Source organism: Hermetia illucens, chromosome 4 (assembly GCF_905115235.1).
Source record: "Hermetia illucens chromosome 4, iHerIll2.2.curated.20191125, whole genome shotgun sequence".
NCBI classification, from domain to species: Eukaryota; Metazoa; Arthropoda; class Insecta; order Diptera; family Stratiomyidae; genus Hermetia; species Hermetia illucens.
Genome location: NC_051852.1, coordinates 2,554,567 through 2,579,676, shown reverse-complemented (window position 1 = coordinate 2,579,676; position 25,110 = coordinate 2,554,567). Strand labels below are relative to the sequence as shown.

The 25,110-nt window shown below is 44.5% G+C and overlaps 3 protein-coding genes across 3 annotated transcripts; 1 reads left to right on the top strand and 2 right to left on the bottom strand.

The window, feature by feature from the left end:
* Nucleotides 1–4,228: 4,228 nt before the first annotated feature.
* On the top strand, nt 4,229–6,898 carry LOC119655455 (atypical kinase COQ8B, mitochondrial). Its single transcript, XM_038061355.1, has 7 exons — nt 4,229–4,337; nt 4,390–4,729; nt 4,784–5,554; nt 5,614–5,772; nt 5,832–6,022; nt 6,084–6,447; nt 6,511–6,898. The coding sequence occupies exons 2-7, from the start codon at nt 4,433–4,435 to the stop codon at nt 6,694–6,696; spliced, it is 1,968 nt and encodes a 655-aa protein (XP_037917283.1). The 5' UTR covers nt 4,229–4,337; nt 4,390–4,432; the 3' UTR covers nt 6,697–6,898.
* Nucleotides 6,899–12,162: 5,264 nt separating this feature from the next.
* Nucleotides 12,163–13,094, bottom strand: LOC119655545 (general odorant-binding protein 28a-like). The gene is made up of 4 exons (XM_038061460.1): nt 12,885–13,094; nt 12,696–12,777; nt 12,547–12,635; nt 12,163–12,472 (listed from the first exon to the last, which is right to left on the bottom strand). The coding sequence occupies exons 1-4, from the start codon at nt 13,050–13,052 to the stop codon at nt 12,257–12,259; spliced, it is 555 nt and encodes a 184-aa protein (XP_037917388.1). The 5' UTR covers nt 13,053–13,094; the 3' UTR covers nt 12,163–12,256.
* Nucleotides 13,095–18,342: 5,248 nt separating this feature from the next.
* LOC119655893 (glycerol kinase) lies at nt 18,343–24,898 on the bottom strand. Its single transcript, XM_038062039.1, has 9 exons — nt 24,738–24,898; nt 24,550–24,678; nt 24,361–24,490; nt 23,970–24,184; nt 23,700–23,912; nt 23,162–23,631; nt 19,110–19,321; nt 18,904–19,044; nt 18,343–18,850 (listed from the first exon to the last, which is right to left on the bottom strand). The coding sequence occupies exons 1-9, from the start codon at nt 24,807–24,809 to the stop codon at nt 18,633–18,635; spliced, it is 1,800 nt and encodes a 599-aa protein (XP_037917967.1). The 5' UTR covers nt 24,810–24,898; the 3' UTR covers nt 18,343–18,632.
* Nucleotides 24,899–25,110: the final 212 nt, after the last annotated feature.

Below are 25,110 nucleotides of genomic sequence, written 5' to 3'. Positions count from 1 at the left end.
CGTACAGAAGAGAGTTTTGGTGAAATTTTAGGTTTGGCCTTCTGTATTTGAAAGCAAATAACCTCAGACTTAAGGGAATTAACGATAAGGGCCCACCGGTTGAAATAAGCGATGACTCTATTGGTTAGGATATTGAGGGAGAGGGAGGCTATTGAGGGCCTGAGACCACTCGCGTATAGGATGGTGTCATCGGCGAAAAGGATCCCTCCTGACGCGGAGGACCATTGTCGTTGGGGGGAAGAGGGCGGGAGAAGGGCTGCCTGAGTTGCCGTTGTCGTGGGGGATAAGTTTACGGGATAAAGGGGAATATCGTGGAGGAAGATGTTAAAAAGTTTGGGGCCTAGAATAGATCCCTGAGGGACTCCTGAGTTTACCGGGAAGTCGCAGGAGCGTAGTCCATTGAAACGCACGTGGCAAGTTCTGTTGTAGATGAAATCTGCGAGGATTCTGAATAAGGGGAGGGGGTAATTGGACTGGATTAGTTTGTAGAGCAATCCCTCTTTCCAAACAGAACCAAACGCCTTTTCGAGGTCTAAGGCGCAGGCTACGGTGCAATGCCTGCTTTCCTGTTGATTGAGGATATGGTCTTGCAGGTACATGATTGCCTGCTCGGTGGATCTGAGGTTTTCGAAACCGAATTGGTTAAGTGGAATGATGGCGGAGTAGTGTCTATTGAGGTGACTTAGTAGGATACGTTCGAAGATTTTTCCAATGATGGAAAGAAGAGAGATCGGCCTCATATCTTTGAGATCGCCCGAGCACCCTTTTTAGGGATAGGTATGAGGAGGGCGGATTTCCAAGATACCGGGAAGTCCCCGTTGTTCAGGCAGTTGTTGAAAAGGATGGCGAGCCGTTCACTGATGGTAGACGCACACTTCCGCAGAACAAAGTTCGAGATGCCATCGGGGCCCGAAGATTTTTTATTGTTGCACCGGGAGATTGCAAGTTCGACTTCTCCTAGGGAGGTAAAGAAGGGGGCGAACGGGCCCGTTCTGACTGCATCAGCCGGGCATCTGGGAGAAAAGGGGCAAAGGTAAGACCCTTCCAAGCTCAACCTTTTATCGCGGACAGCATTGGCGACCACCGAGTTCCTGATGGGGTCCGCTGGCGGTTTTGCTCTGAATAAGTGGCTGAAATATTTTTTCCTCGGGGGAGTGACACTGGAGGTTACCTATTTTTATCGGAGTTTGGTGGAAGTTAGTATATTTTTTCTTTCTTCCGGTCAATCGATTAATTACTGAGAAAACTTGTGGGCCGGGTTTGAGGGATTTGAGGAGTTTCTTGTAGGATGCATTCAGTTCGGACCGAATAGCTCCATTGATTTTGTTGGATAGGTCTTTGATGATCTCGGAGAGGAGACGGTAGTCAGCGTTGCATCTGTTCCGTGACCGGTGAAATAAACGTTTCCTGCGCTGCAGTAGTCTGTTTCTATCGCGGACTAGCAGGAGGGTTGAGGGGGAAAGGCACCCGTATTTGTAGTACCCAGGTTCTTTAACTGGGGCGTGTTTGTCGATTGTTGTTTCGAAGGCAGAGTTCACTTTCCGGATGTATGTATTTAACTCAACATTAGAGTGGATGCGCGATTTGTCCAGGGGAGGGCCCAGCACGCTGTCTAAGTCGCGTTGGAAATCGTCCCAGTTTGTCAGATTGAAAGATCTGCATTTGTGGGGATGGTGGAGTGAAGGGAGAATTTGCTGTAGATGTAGGGAGAGGCTGAGGGCATGATGGTCCGAGTGGGCTGCTAGAGAGGAGCAGCTAGTGACACATGCTGAGAAATTGGACGAGATTATAAAGCCGTCTAGGAAAGAGGATCCACGAGGAAAGGATGGCACTCCCACGTTAATAATGTCCGCGCTAAGAAATGGACCTGATTGGAACCAATCGAAGAGCACTTTGCCGTTTTCGTTGCTGACTGAGTCGCCCCAAGATACGTGCCTCGCGTTGAGGTCGCCGCCGAGGATAAAGGCGTCGAAACTGCTTGCAATTTCCCAGAGTTCGTCCAGAATGGGAGTGAGGTAACGACCTGTGCCGCCCGGGAAGTAGAGAGAGCCGATTAGAACTCGGAGGGCGCCACCACCCCTGACAGGAAGTCTGACTACTGCTAACAGGCAGTTTGACGCCAGTGCAGCCGATGGGATACTATTTGCCCTTAGTCCCGCTTTGACTAAGTACTGTAACCGGGAGCATGTAATTTTACGTTGGGGGCTTCCCCCAGTCTGGTTTCGTTTAGGAGAGCGAGATTAGGATTGGAATCCTCTAAGAGCTTGTGGAGAGCGAAACGTTTGTCGTTAGAAATGAGCGAATTAGTGTTGAGTGTCAGCACCTTCATTTTGGTTGTCTAGCAATTTGAAGACGAATTGTAGGTACGCTTCGGGTTTGTCTTCAGCGGGGAGACGGAGATAGTTGTGATAGAAGTCGAAAATTGTGCTCCACAGCGAGGAGAAAGACATATTGAATAGAGACCTCGCTTCCATGAAGAAGCCCCTTGGAATGGAAGAATGTGCAGGCGATAAAGGACTAAGGGTTTCGGGTCTTGCTTGACCCGTGGTCACTGCGGCAAAAGACGGGGTCAGTGAGGGAGGGGCGGTCCAGTTGGCGTGAGGCAGAGTGTTAGGCTGCGAGACACGAGCAGGCGAGGGTCTGTCAAGGTGGGGGAAGAACGAGGCAGATCGAGAGTGCGGGATGTTTTTTGCTCTTTCTTTGCGCTGGATAGATTCCAGTCTGCGGGGGCACTTAGAGAAGTTGGCCGGGTGACCCAATTGGCCACAATTTGCACATTTTAGTGGTGCCGCCGACTCCTTTTCGGCGTTGTCTTCTACATTGGAACGGGGGCAATCCCTGGAGGCGTGTGGGCCACGCAATTCACGCATCTGGGGTTGTATCCGCAGTTTGCGGATACGTGGCCAAATTGTTGGCAATTGAAACACTGGCTGACTTCCCCTTTTCGGGGCTTCTCCCAGCTAATCCGTTGATGCAGGAGGGTGTTTTTTTTTGTGACTATATTGGCCTCTGCGTCAGAGTTGAAAGAGGCTCAGATTAGTGTTATTGGCTCGTGACCACGGGGTGGAAAGCCTAGTTACTCGGATAGGTGTGATCTGCGTTAGCTCCTTGATTTCCGAAGCCACGTCTTCGGGAGTGAACTCATGGAGGGAGATTCCTCTGAGGATGAGGGTTGGCTTCCTCTCCTCTTTCAGCGTGAAGGAATGTCCTTCCAATTTGGTGATCTTAATTAAATGTATTAGTTTCCTATGGATATTGGGACAGGTGAGCCGGACTTTGAGCCTGTCGGCCGGTAGGTTGGTAATTTCAAATGTAGCATTTTTATCTATGTTTTTAATTACAAGGCCCAGTGCCCTGGCAGTCAATCCGTATAAGAAAATCGGGGGGAGAAAGCTAATTCTATTCTTATCTTTAACCAACGGTGGAATGGCCGAATCAGCGGATTTCGAGGTTCCGGGACGTGCGTGTGTCGCTTCGGGGCGATGCTCGTTGCCGGAGAGGAGATAAAATCGGTTTTTGTTCGCTGGGGCCTCGTTGTCCGAGATGCCCGAGTCTGTTTGTTTTCGTTTGAAAACAGACTTATCTAAAGCAAGTTTGAATTCATCTTGGAATCCTTGGATGTAGTTAACGCAGTAGTTTTCTTCACCAGTCCGAGCGTGGGGCTGGTTCCCAGGAGGGAAGCTCTGGTCGTCGTCGATAGTTATGACGGGGCAGTCGTCACTTATCATTTTTTCGGCCGTAATGGTCTTGTCGGCCAGATGGAGCAGCTGTGTGGAGATATTAGAGTTGCCCAGTCCATGGGCGGCGGCAGTGTAAGCTGGTTCCGCATTCTTTACACGCTGTGGTTTCGTGTCCCTCAAGTAAGGATGAGTTCCGCGCTCGCGGCGCGAGGCTTGTGCCGGCTTCACTTTGTTAACGCGAAGTCACGGTTATTAAAACTCCAATTGTCACTGTTTTACAGGTAAATAAATCGTTAATCAAACACGGCTAAACAACAGCACACAAGCCCGATCAAACGACTCTCATTTTCTCAGCAGAAATTACTAATAAGAATTTTGAAACTATTTTTTTCTATTGGAATTAGAAATCACCGAAACTGTTTTCCTCGCAATTTTCTAACGAATTTTAACGGCGACTAGTGTCTTCTTGCATACACTGTTAAGTTTGCTCTGTCAACCGCTGTAAGATTCAATTCAAATCATTCTGTCAATCGCAGCTGATTAACCTCAATTCTACCAAACAGAGTTTGACATCGGCTGTTTCTTGACTGGTCCTTCCACACAAATTACGAAATTCCCGAGCTTCGAGTCGATGTCGTCCTTGCCGTAAATCTGAAAGTGCATGATAGCAATTAGTTCTTGATAACCCCCACCAAAAATTAAATCATAGTTTCTCGTCATCATTGTTTAGAGCAGAATTAAAACACGATCTGATGTCTCGCGGTCAAGATATTCGGGGTATTTTGCGCGGATTTCAAATCCTGGTGGACGCGTCGAGGAAGGAAAACGCTGCTAACTTGCAAAGGTTGTGGGCAAATTCTAGTTTCAAGGAAGTCGTTGAGAGCAATTTAGAAAGTACTAAAAAATGCGTTAATCAAGTGGCATCGAATCCAGGGAAGGAGTTTGAAAATCTTCTGAATTTAGTCAAAGAAAGTTACGAAAGGACTTCCGTAGTCGTTGAAGGAGTTAAACAGCTGTCGAATGCCAAACTGAGGACGTCAGATAATCGGGTAATTTCCCTATATTTTCAGATAAAATATACTTTTAATATGAAGTTCCATTAGGGTGAAGTGAAAGCTCCTCCTGAGCAGGAGCCGCCTAGTCCAGGCAGTTTGGACCCTTCCAATTTGGATATATCTTCCATAACACTCAAGGAACTCGAGCAACTCCTTTCCCAGCACAATAAAAATCGTAAAGTGAGTCTCAGACTGAAAGACACAAAGCAGAAACAAGTTGAGCCGGAAACAAGTGCCTCGGAACCTCCCTCCAACCCACAAATCGCAAAGCATGACGAAGACTCCGCCTCCAGAGACGAGTCTTACTACAAAGGAGTACTGGGTACCATTTCAAAGTCTAGGGAAACGCCTGCCTCATCTCCGCCCCCACCCGGGTCAGCTCAGCTTCCCAACTTAAGTGAGGTTGCCAAGCAAAGAAAGGTGCCATCGTCCAGAATTGGTCGAATGGCATCGTTCGGTTCCCTGTTCGCTGGGCTCGGACTAGGAACCGTAAGTGAGTTAACAAAGGGAGCATTGGGTCTCGGTGGCGCGAAAGACATGCGAGAGGCACTTTTGAGTCCAGCAAACGCGCAGCGTATTGTCGACACTCTCTGTAAAGTGCGCGGAGCAGCGTTGAAACTAGGCCAGATATTGAGCATTCAAGATTCAAACATAATTTCCCCGGAATTGGTGAAGGCATTTGAGAGGGTTCGGCAGGCGGCGGACTACATGCCCGACTGGCAAGTGGAGCGAGTCATGGTGAACCAACTGGGGGCTGACTGGCGAAAAAAATTCAAGGAATTCGATCAAAAACCGTTCGCGGCGGCTAGTATAGGACAAGTAAACCCCTGAAGTCATCCCCTCAAGTGAATTTGTTCAGATCCGACTTTATCCCACAGGTCCATCGCGCCGTGGCACTAGACGGGACCGAGCTCGCCATTAAAATCCAATATCCAGGCGTTGCAAAAAGCATCGAAAGTGATATCGACAATCTGATAGGAATGCTGAAAGTTTGGGATGTGTTTCCCGCAGGATTTTACATCGACAACTTAGTTCAGGTGCGAAAATCTCTCAAGCACGCTCTGGAGTTGTGCATTTTATCCGATTTTGTCTGCAGGTAGCCAAGCGCGAATTGAATTGGGAAGTTGACTACTTACGCGAAGCCGAATACACAGAGAAATTCGGTGAAATGATTGCTAACAGTCCGGAGTACTATGTCCCGAAAGTCCTTAAAGATCTCTGCACATCGAACGTCCTAACTACCGAACTAGTCCCCGGTTTGCCTTTAGACAAATGTTTCGCTATGAGGTTTGTCTGAATTGATGCTTTTCCACTTATCAATCCTTACAATCTCTCAACACCCCTGCAGCTACGACGACCGCAAATTCATCGGAACATCAGTCCTGAAACTGTGCCTGCGTGAACTTTTCGAACTGCAGTGCATGCAGACCGATCCCAACTGGTCGAACTTCCTCTACGACAAAAACTCCCAGAAACTCATGCTCATCGACTTCGGCTCAACGCGGTTTTACACGCGCGACTTCATCAAGAAATATCGCAAAGTGATTGTTGCAGCTATCAATGATGATCGCCAGAAGGTTTTGGATTATTCAAGGGACATCGGGTTTCTAACCGGATACGAGTCAAAACAGATGCAAGATGCGCACGTTGACGCCGTTATGATTCTAGGGGAAATGTTCTGCTATCCAGGCGAGTTCGATTTCGGCAAACAGGTGAGAGGCGGTTGCTACCTTCCTTTTATTGGGTTCTCCACTAATCGAGTTTTCTTTTACTAGAACACGACGAAACGGATCGCCCACCTCGTGCCTACTATGCTAGCGCATCGACTACGCCCACCGCCTGAGGAGATCTACTCAATTCACCGTAAACTGTCGGGTGTATTTCTGTTATGTGCAAAATTGGATGTTAAGATCGACTGTCGACCTTACTATGAGGAGATAATTGCAGCTAACGAAAGCTAAAATTAGGAGGACAATGTTCGATGCTTAGAGGCTGCTCGAAGATTAGACGATAAAAGCGCGACTGGAATTGTAGAATTGAGTTATTTTTCTATACCTTTAAGGTGGGTGTCTGCTAAGTCATTTACAAATGGATTAACTTTTACATGATTCGGTGTATTAGTATTTGGAAGTAAACTGACAAGAATATTTGATATTTGGTAGACCTGCATGTTATTTCTCTATGTCCCCGAATGGCGCATACCACGTCAGTCACGTCTATGCTCCGTTGTTGCCGATAATTAGTTGTAATTTGCAGGCTCGCTGTGGAAGAAAATCTTTAACTTGGTCTCCTATCGCATAACAGCGGATCGGATCGGATGAAAAAGGGCTACCAATTGCATGATCGCCAAGGTAAGTAGGTAGGAATCAGCGAGGAGTCCAATTAGGAGTCTGGTACGCCGGTTCATTGCTAAGAACATCTAAGATGTGGGAAGAGCAAGGGGAGCAGAATCCAGATCTTCAGAGCCGGCCCGTAGAATTCACCAAGGATAGCAGCAGTTCCCTCACTTTCAGGTCCTCAAGGAATTGTTTACTTAGTGTTCCGCTTCTCGTGCCCCCATACATCTGTTTGGTAGAAGATATGAAATTACCCTGAAGCGTAGAGAGGACTGGGAAGACCCAGAGGAATGCGTAGCGGGATATACGGAAGTCTTCTACACCGATGGCTCAACAACAGAAGAGGGTTCTGGAGCCGGAGTCTACCTCTCGAATATAAACGAGAAGTGGACTTTTCCTTTGGGACAATATGCAACGGTTTTTCAAGCCGAAGTTTATACGATCCTAAGGGTGGCAAACTGGGTGATTGACGAGCGGTTAAGGGCAGGCGCATCGCAATCTGCAGTGACAGTCAAGCTGCACTGAGGACATTGAGCAGTCCTTTGATCACCTCGAAAATCGTTCAGGAATGCAGAAGCCGTTTGAACTCTGTGTCTAGATTCAATACGGTGGAACCGCTCTGGGTACCTGGTCACTGTAGCATAGAGGGAAATGAAATCTCGGACTCTTTAGCGAAAGAGGGGTCAATCTCCCCTACGCCGGGACCGGAGCCAGCAATTGGGGTATCAGTAGCATTGGCTAAATCTGTTTTCAAAAACTGGGAACAAGTTTCCCATAATGACAGGTGGCAGAGCTTAAATGCTGCTCGACACACCAAACTTTTCCTGCCAGAACCCAACATACGTACCGCAAAATTTATCCTGTCGAAAAGCAGGAGGACTTGCAGGTGAATTGTGCGCATTCTGACAGGCCATAATTCACTAGCTGGGCATATGTTCAGAATAGGAATTACCGAAGATGATACGTGTCCCTCCTGTAATGAGGAAGCGGAATCCACGGAGCATTTCCTATGTGAATGCCTCGCCTATGGACGCATCAGGCATCAGATCTTTGGTGCCGATGTCCACCAATTGCGACGGGTAGCATCAAATCCACTAACGGAAATCCTGCGATACGTTAACAAATCCGGAATATTCCGTTAGACGGGGGAGGCGAGTACAATGGGCCAACACGGCCTGAGTGCTCAGAAGCTGTAGCTTCTCCCCCACCATACACACACACACATAGTGTTCGCAGCCTGGTTCGACTCGATGGTGAGCCTTCTTCACCTGAAGCCACTGACTTTTAAGAAGTGCGAGTAGATTTCATCGTTGATAGTCGCCAGTGAGACGCCAACTGCGTCCACCGAGGCGCTGTCAAGAGACAGATTCTCTTCTACATTTCTGTGACCGGAAACTCAGAGGAGTGTGACTTTGGGCGTTTCGCACAGATTCTCACTCGTTTCTGCATTGCCTTATCAGCCTGGAGTATGTCATCATTGAATATAAAGAGTTAATTGACGCTTGACTGTCGGTGAACGACTATGTTAGGCTTGAGGTTCGGGTCATGCTCCAGCCATCGACAGACTTCCGTATCGCCAGTATCTCCAGCTAGAATAAGCGGAGGAATCCTGGAAGACGGTACGACTAAGCTACATTGTGTGTATCCGAGAAAACCCCCGCTCCGACTCCACAGACCATTTTTGATCAAAGTCCTCAGTGAAATTCCTCTTGGAAGTTCGGCTTGTGTGTGACAACCCCTGAACTATTGCTATAGCGTAAAGTTTCGCTGAACAGCATCCGTATTCACGTAATGCACGCCACAGCGTGACTGCAAAGCCCCAATAACACTTGCACACGCGGTTCTTTGAATCCTGCCACCATACAACAGAAACGTACATTATGATGGGATGGACCACAGCTTTGTACATCCAGAAACCATCCTTGACCGAACACCCACTTTCTTGCAAATGTTCTTTTGCAGATGTAAGGGGCTACTTTCTCAGTCCTATGTTAAGCCTTCAATTTAAATCACGATTCGATAATTAATTTAAAAGAAAGTGTCAATGTTTGTACATTTACCTTTGGAAGGGAATTCGAGTACCCTTGCCTTGGTAGTAAATGGTAGCAGATCCATTTTGGTTGCAATAGTGCCGAGACAGCATCTGCCAGCCCACACACATACCTTTCTCAATGATTTCTCAATCCGTGATCTCACACATAATGGAGGGAAATATCCCTGACAACAATATCATTAAGTCGTAGGCACACATCAACACCTTCACTCCGCTCCTGTCCAATATCCATCACTATCATCCAGGGCACCAGAGAGATGGCGTCGCTGTGGGAAGTCCCTCAGGTCAGGTGGCGACCTCCCAGAAGACAATGGGATTATCCTGGTTCTTGGCACTGATACTATTCAATTCGAATGCCTCGCTTTGCCTTCATAGCCTATCAGCGGGTTCTCTTTCTTCGCTGGATATCAGATGTTGTACTTTTTCTGGTGAACCATGTAAGCTAAAGAAATTTACACGTTCTCCCCTTCCGTCTGCTTCAATTTAATCACGGTTGGGTCGCTGAAACTTGATTCTTCTGAAACTCTCGAGTCGACATGAGAAAGAGAAAGGAGAGGTTCGTTACTGAATAATCTCTGGAACTGTGGTGAAATGCCCCTAGACATTGTTCCGATTGAGTGATTTTACATCCTCCGTCGCCTCCAGATGTGCAAGTTTCAGTTGATCAACGGACCCAAATTTTTCCTCGCCTTAACGGCAAACAACACGATACAGCCCCGTGTAAGGCTTCTGAATGCTACCAACTCGTTTAAAAACATGAGAATAAGTTTATGTATAGAAAGAGGTTCCAAACGGTGAGCCAGGATGCCCTAGAAATTTGCTTTATTTGCCTGACTAGGCAACCGTGCCATGGAACATCTCTGCGGGGAGGTTTTGAGTTCTTCTTTGGCAGGCAAATAGTCAATCCATAACTGAGGGAGCATCGGAAGGCCGTTTTTAGTGTGCACTTCGAAAAATGCTTAACTAATCTTCGGTGCAGCAAGAATCAAAAATCTGGTAAAAAAGTTCATTTTTTGTGTATTTCATGCATTCCCTACCTACATGAATCGCTAAAGTCTTCAACCTCAAGTCATTCAGACGTAAAATATTATATTATATTATATATATATATACAGGGTGCGGCAGCATAACTTCCTTTTTTAAAATGCGCGCCACTCAGTTAGTTCATGTCATAGCGGAGCGCTAGTGGTCTCGTTCAAGAGGGGACACTGTAAAGTTTTGTCCCGACACGGTTCAGTCGCCATCATGCGTTGGAATAGTGAGGAGCGTGCCTTTGCCGTTGAGGTTTACTTTTCAAGCGGATGTTCGGTTATTGCAGCACAGCGTGCATTTCGGAATCGCTTTAATTTAGCCCCGTTGGCTCCCGTCCCAGACCGCAAATCAATTATTACATGGGTCACTACATTCAGACAAACCGCAAGTGCGACAAAAGGAAGAACTGGAGTCCCTCGGCCCGTTAGATCACCTGAGAACATTGAAGCAGTGAGAGCGTCAATGTTGCGATCGTCAAGGCGTTCTGCGCGCAAACACGCATCTGCCCTTGGACTATCCGATCGTTCTGTGAGAAGAATTCTTCTTGATGATCTTCATTTTCATCCCTATAAGATGGCGATAGTGCAGGAACTTTCAGAACGTGACTTTAATTCTCGGATGAACGCGTGTGAGCTTCTTCTTGATGTCGTTCCCGAGGGTGCTATTGTTTTTTTTAGCGATGAAGCCCATTTTCATTTGTGTGGGTCAGATAACAAACAAAACATGCGCTACTGGGCTGACACCAACCCTCGAGAATTGCATCAAAAGTCTTTGCATTCACCCAAAATCACAGTGTGGTGTGCAATTTCCTCAGCTGGAATTATTGGTCCCTGGTTTTTTGAGGAAAATGGGGTTACAGTGACAGTGACTTCGGACCGGTATGTAAACATGCTACAGAATTTTTTTTTCCCACGGCTAGAAAATTTGGATTTGGGGGACACTTGGTTCCAACAAGACGGTGCAACAGCACACATTTCAAGAGCATCGATGGCTGTTTTGAGGGAACACTTTCCAGAGCGCCTTATCTCAATTAGAGCCGATTTGGAATGGCCAGCACGCTCTCCCGATCTGTCCCCTTGTGATTTTTTTCTATGGGGTTTTTTGAAATCCCGTGTTTATGTGAACCGTCCAAGAACCCTACAAGATTTGAAGATCAACATCCAAGAAGAAATTGCCAACATAACACCTGCTATGCTAACAAGAGTCATGACAAACGCCAGAAATCGGTTTACGCAATGTATGAAGAATGGGGGACGTCACCTAACAGATTTGATCTTCAAAACAATGTAAATAAAAACTTTAGACATGTACCTTCATTTTAAAAAATAAATAAATATTTTCCGATGCATACAATAGTTTTTATTGAGTTTTGAAAAAAGGAAGTCATGCTGCCGCACCCTGTATATATATATATTATTTATTTGGGACGGTCTGGTTACTGGGTCAGTAACCAAGTGAGACGATTTCCGCCAGTTATTCGCACTGGACCTCAAATTCATTTTGCCTCTCATAATATGTGGTCATAGCAAGTTTTCTCGTCCTGTTCTGAAGTTAATATTTTTGAACAAGATTATAGTAATGCAAGCTACTTAGTCTATTTTACACTGAAAACCGATTCACGCTTAATTCCGGATGGCATACCTTCAACAACAGAGGAGAATTAAGTGTTTCCAGAACTCTGTCATTGTAGATCTGCTCCTGCTCTTTCAGCTCAAGTTGTTTGCTGAGAAAAAGCGATAATTTTGGGAATCCAAATTTTCAACTTCCATCCTATATGGGGTCACTATCATACTAGATTAGTTGATCTATTGAAATTAATAATTGCCACGATCATATTTGCCCTAGATTTTTATTCAGTAACGGCTAAACATGCAGTTACTCGTCATTTGCTTCGACTATATGCAATTACATTTTCTTTTCTCCTCTTTCACCCGGGTCAGGTAGCCTCTTGACGTTCTTAGGTAAAGAGAAGTAGAAAATTCTTTGAATCGTATTTTCTCACATGTAGAGTTTTATTTGGTCCGAATCTTACAAAATAACTTACAAAACTATTACAGGATAAGTCACCCCAAACTGATTCTCCTTTTATAGGTTAATCCTTTAATACTGAATGTCTAAGCGACGAGCTTTGATTTCATGTCTCATGCATTTATCATACAAGTACGCCATTTCGCATGGATTCCTCTGTCCATCTGCGGCATCTGAGCACTTAACTCCAATCTCTTCAGCAGTTTTAATCTTCTGTGGATTTCCACTAGAGAACGTGTCAGCTAAATTCATCAGTCTTGGAACGTTTAAAGTTCCATCCTCCTTTTGCTGTTTATGTAGAAGACAAGATCAAAAGAAAAGAGATCAATATTGTGACTCTAGATTTTGTATGTTCCTCCTACCAAGTCGAAAGTCCTCATCAGGCAGCTCCGTAAGCACTTTCCTTGACGTGTAGGATTAGGCGAATTGTTTACAATACTGTCGAAATCCGCTGTAAGGAGAATAATAAAAACTCTTGGACTGAACTCACATATTTATAACAGAATATTACCATCAGTGGCATGAACTTGGGCCATGCAGTTCATAGACAAGGCCCTGAATGCTTCAATGCCTTCATTCGGTGGAAGAGTTGCCTGAAATCAGAAGCGTTCTATGATTCTGAGGCTGTAGGGATATCACGGAGGAGAGGATCCTTGTTCTTCTAAATGTCCACAAGTCACTTAACACAATCTGGACTTACACTATCGACACCAAGAGCAGCACCCAACAAGACGACAACTAAGAACTTCATTCTGAATATTTTTCTACTTTCAATTTTAAACTCCACACACGCAATAGTCAGATTCGAATGAATGACAAACCTGCCGACTTTGGACCTAAATATATAGCAGTAGCCAGAAGCGAACATCGGTCATTTAAAGTCAACACGTTCCGCATCAACCGTGACTTTTTCAAATTTTGGAAATTCACATGTTTAGACTTTAATTGGAGGTTTGCTGAGGAAGAATGACTTTTAGTATTCGGCAAATGTTCTGTGGCTGGCATGTCGTTACGAAATTTACTTACTATTTTTGTATATTTTTTGAGAAGATGGGACATCAGAGCATCTACTTTGCTCCTCTGAGAATGAGTACATATGTTAAACGGATCGTTTACCCCGGAAGTGGTTCTGCATTGATAATGATAGGTTCGAACATTGGGGTGGCAAGAGAATTATTAGAGCAACCTATTCTTTTTGCCACCATGGAATGTAACTTCACCTTGAATTGTATTTGGATAATCGTGGTGATGTTCCGATTCTGATCCATATTCTTCCATCACTATATAGAAAGTGGGTTGAGATGTTCTTCTTGAAATTTTTGATCTAAACAGTTGTAAACTCCCTCAAACCAACGAATTAGGTATTGTAAGCAGATGATATCTGTCGAGGAGAATGACACCGGATCAATCACAAACTAATGGCTCCGGCGACCGTTTTTAGAAGGGCGCCTCAATATTGGTGCTACCAGATCATGCATACTTAAAATAAAAAGGCCTTGAGGAACGAAATAATTTAGGTTTTAGCTCAGATGTTCAACCAAGCCCTAAAAATGTATTTCGACATTTCTAGGTCTTTAGCAGTTTTACGGAGGATATACAAGTTGACCCGGCGGATTATCTCACTTGATAATTTCTTAATCAACCATTTTATCCAAAAAAAGAATGAATTGCTTCGAGTGTAATATACGGTTTCCATTGATCCCTTGATCGGGCATAGACCATTACTTGCAGTTACGCGTCATCATTCACGATTTTCCACAATACGCTCCAACTCCCCCCAGGACTTCCCGAGACACTTGCATTCCTCCTTCACTGTTCTGTACTATATTTGCCTGAAGTGATTCATTCGTCGGCCATCTTAGCATAATGTATTGCAAACGATAGAAACGACGCTTCCTAGATGTATATTAATCAACGCCTTGCCATATGCCCATTAATGAAGATAGGAATAGTAAGATGGCCAATCAGGCTGACAAACTTGGTTTTGCTGATGTCTATCTTCAATTTGGCATTTTGCGTCATTATGCTTGATAATAGACATTAGTTTCTCGCTTTCTTGAAATCGATGAAGAACAGGTGAAGCGGATATTTGAATCCCACGCACTGCTCCAAAATGATCCGCAGGCTGTTGATGTGGTCAATGCAAAAGGGTCTAGAGCAGAAAGAAGCCGGCTCTCTGTCGATCTACCTTCAAGATATTCCTTGATGGATTTCAGGACAACTTTATCTATTCTATTTGCGACAGCAGAGAGCACGTAAATGCCACTATAATTGTCACAATTAAATCGGGTGCTATTTTTCAGATTCTTGACTCTCTCACTCTCTGTAAAAGGTCTCAGATTCCCAATATTTGTGGATGTGTAGAAAAAGTAGTTCTACAGATAGAGCTTGAGCTACGATGACTAGTCAAGCACTGCGGGTTTGCTTCGCTTAGAAGGATTGATGGGCGAGATGATTTCCCTTATGTTTTAGGTAGTGCGTGTCTGCATGTTTCATCCACAAAAAGTAGAACTTCATCAGGTATTATATGGTTAGGCACGGTGGTGGCATTTTCCCTCCATCTCCTAAGCTGCTGTTCCTTGTGGGTTACTAGTCTACCGGTAACGGTCCTTACAAGACTATCTAGAGGCTTGCGACCACCAGCAAATTCTTTCTTGATGCAATATATCATGTAATTAGCAGCTTCTGCCTATCCAACGCAATAATGAATTCCATTTTGTCACGGCGCACGCTATCCTTGATTTTCCAAGATTTTCCGTATACCGGAGCTCAAGCACCTCACGTTCGCCCCCACTCACAGTGGCAATTAAAGCCTTCAAATTACTTCGATCCACTTCCATATACCAGGAGTTAGCCAGATCTAAGGCGCCCTTTCGGAACGTGGACAACAACCTTATTTGCATTAGATACAAAAACATTTTTGAGGGTGATCCCGTGCTGATCAATATTCTTCGACGAGCTGTCAGCATGTCTCCCGTCCGATAAGCAAGATAGTTTTAGTCGAGTTTCGTAAGCAATTCGTGTTGAGCTTTGGGGTACCTTCCCAACCCTACGAAAAGATTCGGAAGCAAAGGGAGGCGACCAGCAAGTGACGGTCTTGCTCGAGACCGATGTAGCCGCCTCTCTCATTTTGCACATTTGGAAAACAACTCCAAAATCAACTACTAATCGCAATGTAGTAGATCTAATTAGAGGTGCATTGCCACCCAACTGACCTTATTGCAGGCTCTGTGCTCGAACAATATTCCACCACCGACGAGGTGGTAAAAGTTGCAAACCTCTCACCGTTATCACAACAGACCCATAGACCATGTTTATCCATCATATGTTCGAGCAAGATGTGATCAGAGCTCATCTCGGCATTCAAATTTTCCATCACGGTTGCAATGTCTACTTTAAGAAGGTTCTCCTGAACCGCATTTAGTTGCTCATTTCCTCTACGTATTAAGTCTCCGTTGGTGCATAACACGGCACTATTGATTATAAGCCTTTTCCTTTTATTTTTGGTCGAAAGCACTGCATCATCTCGATAATCGCGTAATACTGCACAGGCACGTCCAGAGCTGCAGGCAGAAAACCCGAGCCCGGGATGGACATTATGCGGACCTCTCTATTATACTTTCAGCTATTTCATTTGTATGTCTACTTTCTGGACACATTGGACATTGCCGGGCCTGAGTAGAACCACTTCCTTTTTCCTGAAATCTGGGTAACGTAACATTATCCCACCTTACTTCTCTGGGCCACACAGTAAAAACTGCTTAGAGATGAGGGTTGTGTCTATAATCATCAACATCAACGGCGAAACAACTGGTATCCGGTCTAGGCCTTCCTTAGTAAAGAACTCCAGACATCCCGGTTTTGCGGCGCGGTCCACTAATTCGATATCCCTAAAACCTGTCTACCTCGTCTATCATCAGTTCCACATATTAGCCAACTGAAAAGTGGACGATGCCATTTCTAATGTTCGTGAGAATTGCTTTGTGTTTCGGTTCCGCGAGTTTATCCGAAATCATCTTCGTATGTGATGTTCCTCAATAATGGGTGCAGTAGGGAGCTCTGTGAGATACTCACGGAGACAATCATCTCCTTGAGTCTATCATCAAAGGCATGCCAGAGTTGTCTTTACTCCGGCTAGTTCTTGACAAGAAGCAACCAAAGAAATGGGAACAATAGTCGTCGCGAAGTACCTCTCCATTTGGCTTCAGTTAGCCGAATTCGATGCATTCTTTAGATGTGCCCATTTGAATCCAAGTCGGTGGTTTCAATGATAGGATCACTTCCGTAAACCAGACTTCCATTTTGTAAAGCTTCCAGGCCATTAACTACACACACCAGTCATTACTTTTTTTCGGGGGTGAAAATCTTCCAAAGGCACTGGTACACATGTGCCCGAGGTGTGGAGTTTTTACACACTAAAAGCACCCCTAACTCTTGTCCTCTTTTGCGAGAAATCACCTCTCCCTTCGCCCATCGATTGCACTCGCAACTGCGCCTTTCTCGCCTCCTTTCCATCTCTCAACCTGTACTAAGTCTACCTCACCATGTCGATAACTGCATTCCAGTTCTCCTGTCACGCAAGCATTTTCTTAATTATACTTGCCGGTACTCCCAATGTCTCTTATAGACTCATCCTTTCCTCCGAATCTAGGACAATGGAAGAAAACATGCTTCGGATACTCCGGAATACCGTCGCAGGTGGGACAGTTGAGCTGTCCAGTTTAAACCTGTAGAGGTATTTACGGTATCCGCCATGTCCCGTGAGAAACTGCGTGAGATCTTAGCTTATCTCACCATGCATTCTCAGTGTCCACACTGTGATGCTGGGATTCAATCTGATCCATTGACCGTTTTCCGCCCATTCCCACCGTTGTTGCCACCTGCTTAACGATTCCTCCTTTCCGATGTTTTTCACGTTTTCATGTCTCGTGAAAGATCCCACCCACCAAGTATGCTTGAAACAACTCTTCCAATATGTCTGGCCTCGACTTAAGAACCAACTTAAAGGCTCTGTTTGGTGTAACGTTGAGGCTTGATGCTTTATGGTCTCCCAGTATTACAGCGAAGTATCCGGATAGCTGAGTGGTTAGAGCACAAGGTTGTCGTACGGAAGGTCGCGGTTCAAATCTCGCTGTTGGCAGAGGGATTTGTATCGTGATTTGACGTCGGATACCAGTCGACTCAGCTGTAAATGAGTACCTGAGTCAAATCAGGGTAATAATCTCGGGCGAGCGCAATGCTGACCACATTGTCTCCTACAGTCTAGTGTACCGTTACGGTCTTGAATGAAGTGCTCTAACACACTTCAAGGTCCTGATCCAATATGGATTGTTGTGCCAACGATTATTATTAGTATTACAGCGGCATCTAAAAGTGTCTGCAGACTGTAGCCTTTTGTGGTCTCCTGTGGAAACAAACCCTGAACAATTTTCAATAGGAAATCGGAACATTTAATTTGCGGAACTCGTACTATTTTATTTTATAATTAATGCCTATCCCAATTCTGCATATTGCCGTTGGGAGCAATGTGGCTATTATGTCCCTCCTGTGCTTTGCATGAAAAAGGAAATCCGGAAGCCATCATCGATATTATTTTTCCTTAGATCGGGATTTTTTTGTTACGTTTCGAAGGATGTGAGAAAGAGAGGCGGGCGTAGGCAGTGAAAATGGATATTTTGTCCAAAGTTTTCTTCTTTGAAGCTGTTCCCATTCCAGAGAAGCTGCAACGTTAAGTTACATTTAAACCCGTAGTCAGCCATATTTTTCAACAGAACTCATTTCACAGGCATACAAATTAAACGGGCAATAATTTAGTCAAATATATTCTTCTTTAAATACTATGGATCAGGTTACAATTATTCCATCCCGTTTTATTAATAATAAAACTTTGGAAAAACCTAATGAGACCCGAGACGTAGGAACCAGCCGACGTGAGGTAATCAACAAATAAAATCGTGAAAATTGACTTTGGAATGGTAATTACTCACCATTATTACAGATCTCTCCTAAATTGTCTGTCTCTTAACATTATCCTTTCTTTTGTAGTTTCCGAGGGCATTTTTTCATAAAACTGTTTCAGCGCTCGCTCGAAGATAAATTAAAATGCGACTCAATATGTTTTTCAAACAATATTTACTGTTTCACTACTTTAAAACTGACTAGACATAAAAATTTGTACATCCAATATCATCATCATAACGAACATTGCATTACTTTCACATAATCCTATCGTACATAAAAAATGCACTCTACGCTACTTATGTACGCTTAGTGTACAGTAATTATTTTTGTTCTACGTTTATTTTCATCCCCTAATCTCATTCCGTCGTCCTATCGAATACATTGTATAAATATCTGCAACAATCACTAATTTTCTTAATGCTCTTTTGCCGAGGTTTCTGTTTCTAGAGTTTTATAGTCTGCACAAAGCCAATTTCTTCGTCATTTCCTACGAAATGTTACTACTTTGTAAAAATCTCGCAATAATTAAAAGTACAAAAGAAGTTGTTAAAAATAATCCTCCTGGAATGGAATTGTGTACAGATAAATACGGATTTTTTTCTTGTTGGGTAAATGTCGCCAGTTCTTCGTCAAAGTTCTCGAAATTGTCCCAATTTATGCATTTCTTGATGGCGTATTCCCAGCGACGGTGTAAGATTTCACGTCCTATAATAAAAACGATTAAAGTTTCAAAGGAACAGATTTAACATTTCAATTACTATTTATCGTTGTTGTAGGATGAAATATATCCGATGGCGGTATGTACATGCTCAAAGAATTCTCTAATGATATCACGCCAACAGCAGTGCCCGCGGCTAGCATGACACCTAAGCACGACGGCGAAGTAGTTTGGGGACGTTCTAGAAAAATAAAATGCTTTTAGAATATATCTCTCCGTGCCCGTTTTTGTAATACAAATACATACCAATTACTAGCCCCGTTATGTCTGCCAACAATTGTAGTAAATAAGCGTTTTCACTAAACTCTCCGCCCACTATCAGTTTGGTTAATGGCGTCCATGTTTTTGTATCACAATGAAATGAATGTAGAAGATCACGAGCCTGATAACATGTTGCCTCATAGGCCGCATGGAAGATATTTTCAGATGTTGTGTTGGAATTGATTCCAAGCAGCAAGCTAGAAAAAAATTGGGATTACAGTTAGATAACATCTGTGATTCAAATTTGAGTGTAAGATTCCAATTCAGACCGACGAGCACTACAAGCATGCGGTGGAGAAGATGGTTGAGCGCCAGCCTGTCGATCTTGTTACCCTGGGTTCGAATCCCAGTCACAAACACTATTCCTCAACAATTGATGCAAACGAACATACAAGCGCCAGTATCAAATATCCACATGCCACGTAGTTTATCGCAACCAAACACAAGTAAACTCAGATTGAGAAAGAGGCATTAGCGGTTGTTACAGCGGTCGAATGGTTTCGTACTATTTATTTGAGTTGTGGGACACCACTCTATCCAGTTTGTGCTAATGCGTGGAGCAATTTGACAATGCAGTTCTCCATTGGCTGATAGCATTGACCCGAGATATTTAAATCGCTCAGTTCTGGCCAGATCACTACCATTGACATTCAGTTTTATTCAGATTCAATCTGAGACCGTGTTGCATAAGGCGATCATTCCATTTTTGGACAAGTTGCTCAAGATGATTTTTACTATTGGACGCTAGAAAAATGTCATCTGCATAAAACATGGTATAGGCCACTGAACGTCCTGTGTGACAGTGTCCATAACAAGAATCCGGCTCGATTCGGGGTTATTTCAACGATTTTTTAATACGGTTGTCAGGAATGCGTTCAAAAAATTTTCACTAAGGGGTAAAGCACCCGAGTTGTACGACGCATCTCCACGCTTGAGCTCCAAGGAGCTCTACCCGCGACATAGGCATAACCACAACCACCATGAAACTCCCACACGGGGGCCAACCGCAAGTAACCGGGCTCAGAGGGTCATTCCGATTCCCATGGTACCAGATAATATCCATTGATGCTTCATAGCAAGAGCGACTCCAGATGAGTCCGTTGCCGACTCGGATTTGATCGCCCTCCTCGAGTACGTGGGGATGGCACTCCCCAACGGGTTGACTGGAATTAGCTCGGACGGAGACGCACTAAACCTTTCCACCTGTCAATTATCGCTCTGCGTACAACAGGTAAGATGTCACAAAAAACACAAGACTGGTAGCTGTCCCCCACGACCACTATGGTCATATGCCCATCATACTGCTAGTGAAGCAGCGTCGAGGAACTCCCTCCGTCGAGGGAAGGCAACACGTGCGTCGTATTCATTAGCGTATCACTGGTAGAAAGTCACAGTTTAAAATCATAAACATCGTTTACCACGTGGACGCCCATGTCGTCTAGATTACGGAGAAGATTATGGAAACACAAAGGACATAAAACCAATCCAGTTTCCCGTCGTGTGCCGTCATCACAAAGTCATACAACATAGGGGACCCGTTTTAGAACATGCCAGGAAGAGTTCCACATTTATGCATTCATACCTCATCACACGCCTCAACATACACCCCAATTTAGTTAACCGTGGCTTGAGCACGCGTTGGGACCGCGACATCGACTTTTAGAGACCACGTGTAACGATGGACATGTAATCAGTACCCCCCTACACAAGCTCAAGTCGACTCAACAAGAATGGGGAGATCATCCGCGTAGGCAACACATTCAGCTACGGTAGAAAGCTCACCCAACAGTTCATCCATCATCGGGTTCCGTATAAATGGAGATCCTTGCGGGCAGCCGCGCTCCACATTCATCCACACCGCCCGTTGACACCTTAGACGAATGCTTTTCTACCATGGAAATAGCTCTTCCACAGAGCTAATTCCTGGCAACCACACTCACAAAGTTTCGACATTCGTTTCCAAGGACGTACTTGCTATGACAACGGACAACAAAGTTCTTCACATATATAAAAGCATTGTCGGTGGACCTGCCAGTACGGAAGCCATACTGCCTGTCAACGCCAGTCACTGAGCCATAATCTTCTCCGGGGCCCGTCCTGTCGCGTCAACTGAGGTGGACGCCCTAGCATTTTCCCTCGGCTTGATACTCGATCCGATCATCCTGGTGTTAACGACCTTGGATGCATTTGTTTGGCCATCACTTGGTCACCAAGAGAGATCAGGTAGTGGAATAATTCCAATTGTACTTTATCCCTTTCCCTGATCTCAGCATTTAATTTTTGTTTTACTAAGGATAGTACAAAGTACGTTGTTCCAAACCCTCTTTCTTTAGCTGGGCTTGGGACCAGCATGCCATGGTACAATTTAACCATAAAAAAGTGAAAATATAAAGGGTGCATATTGGAGTTTATTTTACCTTATTCGTCTGATGATAGTCCGCAAAATTTGCCATAATTTCATAATATTTTGGCTTTAACATCAGTGCTTTAACCTTTCGCATGTGATAGAGATTCGATGACTCTTTTAGAGTTTTCCAAACTGCCACGGGACCAACGTGAGGCGCGACTTCGCTATGAAGTCTGCAATAGTCCTTTGTTGTATTTGAGGTTGGAGTTAGACACTTTCCCCATTTCACAATTATTTTGGACTTACGGGCGACCAGACCAGATCAGAAGAAGGGCGTACCGTAAACTTTAGGGTCAGCCAAAAGTATTCCGATAATACCATGCATTCAGCCCAAAAATGGCTAGCAATTTCACAGAATTACTTGAAATTTAACAATGTATTAGTAATTTTCGAGATGTCCACCTTTGGCGCAAATAATGGCCCTAAGACAGCACATGAATGCATTACATGCTACCCGCAAGGGGTTCTGTGGTATTTTGGCCCATTCCCGACGAAGCGCTTGCGTGAGATGATGATTCTCCTTCAAAATACCCCAGACAGAAAAGTCCATCGGATTTGCATCCAGAGAAGTTGTCAACATTCTGTGCTGAAAATGAAGTGTGGAACGTTGTTTTTTTAACCATTCTTGGTTGACGTGTGCTTTGTGAGACTGTGCCTAGTCTTGTTGAAATGTCCTTGGTCTACGACCGAAATGTTTGTCTGTCCAGGGCTTTAATTTTGCCTTCAAAGCAGTTTCGCGCTAGATTGTTGCATTTATCTTGACGCCGCGGTCTAGAAATAGAAGCGGAGAGCGTCCATCGGCGGTTATGGCAGCCCACACCATCACCATCGGAGGTGCTTGCTTTCTGGTGGACATTCGAAGGTGTAAATTTTCGGCAGATCTCTCTGACAAGTAAATTCGGTCATTTTGTTTGTTTACAAACTGCTCAATCGTAAATGGGGCTTCATCGGAAAAAAATCAAATTCAGCAATTCACCGCTTTCGGCCCCATCAAGCAATTCCTTGGTTCGTTCCACTCTTACTTTTTCTGTTGCGGTGTAAGATCGTGTGATTTTGGAACTTCAAAGGCTTCAGTTTAAGCTCATTTTCCAATATTCTTTGCACACTTCGAACGGATATGTCAAGCTCAGTAGCCTTTTTTCTGCCACTGCGACGTGGATTTCGTTCAATTCTCTTCTTCACTTTACGAATCATTTCTGACGATGTTGCCGATTTTTTCTGACCACCTCCATAGCATTTTGCAATGCTACCAGTACCTTTGTAACGAGGTATGATTCGAGAAACAAATGATTTATTAACGTTTAGGTGCTGTAGGGCTCTAACAATAGCTCCATCTAAATATAAAGCAATCACACTATCGCGTTTGAATTCCATCACCGAAGTTTTTTTCTTCTCACCAAAGGCAAATCGTTTGAGACATTTGTGAACAATAAAATTATCGTTCATGAGTCAAAATTTGATCGCGCTGTCATGAACAGTTTGAAAATTGTAGCAGTCTGAAGTTGGTTGCAGTTCAATTGCCTCACCGTGTATACGAAAGAATTCAGATGAGCGCGAAATCGACGAAATAAAAACTCTGAACGTTAGACAACGAAACGATTCTCAGCAAGAAACAAAAAACAAGCCTTACCCCCTTGCATCATGCTTCCAAAACGGTGAGTATAATCCCGAAAAAGCCGGAACAAATACCACATCACCACGTTTAGCGTTGGCCGTCGCCACAGCCGTGGGTTCGCCCGTTGAGCTATTCGCGAAAACTGGACTAGAATAATCGGATGAGGCCATGGTTGAGTTCCCGGCGAACGTGTTGAAAATGCCCGACGATTCGTTGCTCTCTTTCAGTTCAACGTTCAAATAGAGACTTTCCTTCAACCACGTCACAGCCGCGCCGGCATTTGGTACTGCTCCTTCTAAACAGTAAAAGGTTTTCTGCTTGGATCCCAACTGGAAGGCTACCGTGCTCAAAAGTCCGTTGTCCGAATCGATGATCTCCTGGCCGGTATTGAAAAGAATATAGCACCCTTCGTCGAGCGTGCATGTCCCCTTTTGTGGTTTGATGCACAATTGGCCGAGCAGTGCGGCTGGTTGGTCGCCCATGATCTGTTTAAAATGTTTCTAAATTACAAATGGGTTGGTTGGTTGGAGGGAGGTCTTGTTTGAGTACTCACGCTGGCGATTGGCACTCCGCGAAGTGGTCCGTCCCGTACAAATCCATAGATTTCGGAACAGGATTTGATTTCAGGTAAAACGTAAGATGGGGTCTGGAAGAACGCGCATAGCTTCGGATCCCATGTTCGTTGCTCCAAGTTCATCAGCATCGTGTATGCGGCGTTCGTAACATCCGTGGCGTGCTTGCCCTCATCGGTCCCACCTGTTAAGTTCTTCAAAGGCATCTTCAAGAGCTGCAAAGGCATCAATCTATTTTAGAAAAGTTTTACCCAAAGAATCCACGAGTCGAGGGTCCCAAAGCAGCAGTTTCTGTCGTAGAGGCCTTGATTGATCGATGGCACGTTCTCCTGCAACCATTTCAGCTTTATTGCACTAAAGCACGTACTGATGGGAAGACCGCAAACGGATTTGAGGTAATTGATCTTTCCACGAAGCGAGGATAAGAGATTTTTCACCACCGATGATGTCCTTGTGTCAGTCCATGCTGGAAGAATTGCAAAGGGAGAACAAGAAAATGACATGGAAAGGCGGAAAAAGTCCTGACAATGATGGTCAAAGGTCAAAATTTTGCCAGAATTGAAGTTCTGAGCTCTGGTGATGAAATATTTGTTCTAATTGGGAAGACATTAATTTCAACGCAATAGGGACTGACTCACACACCGATTATATTACAAAGCGGGTTCCCGGTCCTCTTATTCCACAGCAGGCAGGATCCTCTCTGGTTTGAAATGCCCACGGCCAGGATATCGCCTGGATCAATGTCGAGGATAATCAGATTCCGACATGAGACCTGCAACGAGACACATCCTCTTAAAATGCCGAAAATCACCCAGAGTGACAAAACCCCACTTCCATGCACTCCACCACATTCGCCCATAGTTCATTCGGATCGAATTCAAGCCATCCGGGCTGCGGAATTATCTGCTTCAACTTGATTTCATGACATGTGAGGATTTCTGCGTTTCGGGCCGCATAAACCTGCGGAATTCAATGAAATGTTGAATGAAAACATACAAAAGTCTAAGTGGAGTAATTACTAGAAATTTACAGTAGACGTTTCCGACCGAAATAACACCTAACAGCGGCCCGAATTTACCGCATCTCTCCATTGTTTTCTATTGCATAAACCTCACCAAAAAGTGCATGCAGCTGTCAAGTGTATTCCAAGTCCTATCCGTGCCGGCTGACAGTAATTTCTGACAGCAGTGACAGCTGTCATTAATGCAAATACTGGTTTGGGATAGTATTGCCGTTTCTTGTGGGTGAAGATGTCAAATTTTGGGACATTTTAAAGCTATGTTTTCAGCCTTATTTCGACTTTTAATTAAAATTTTTGATAGACAAAGTGGCGAACGCCAGCCAAAATATTTCAAAATTATCCAACGCTAATTGTAAAATGAACCCACAACG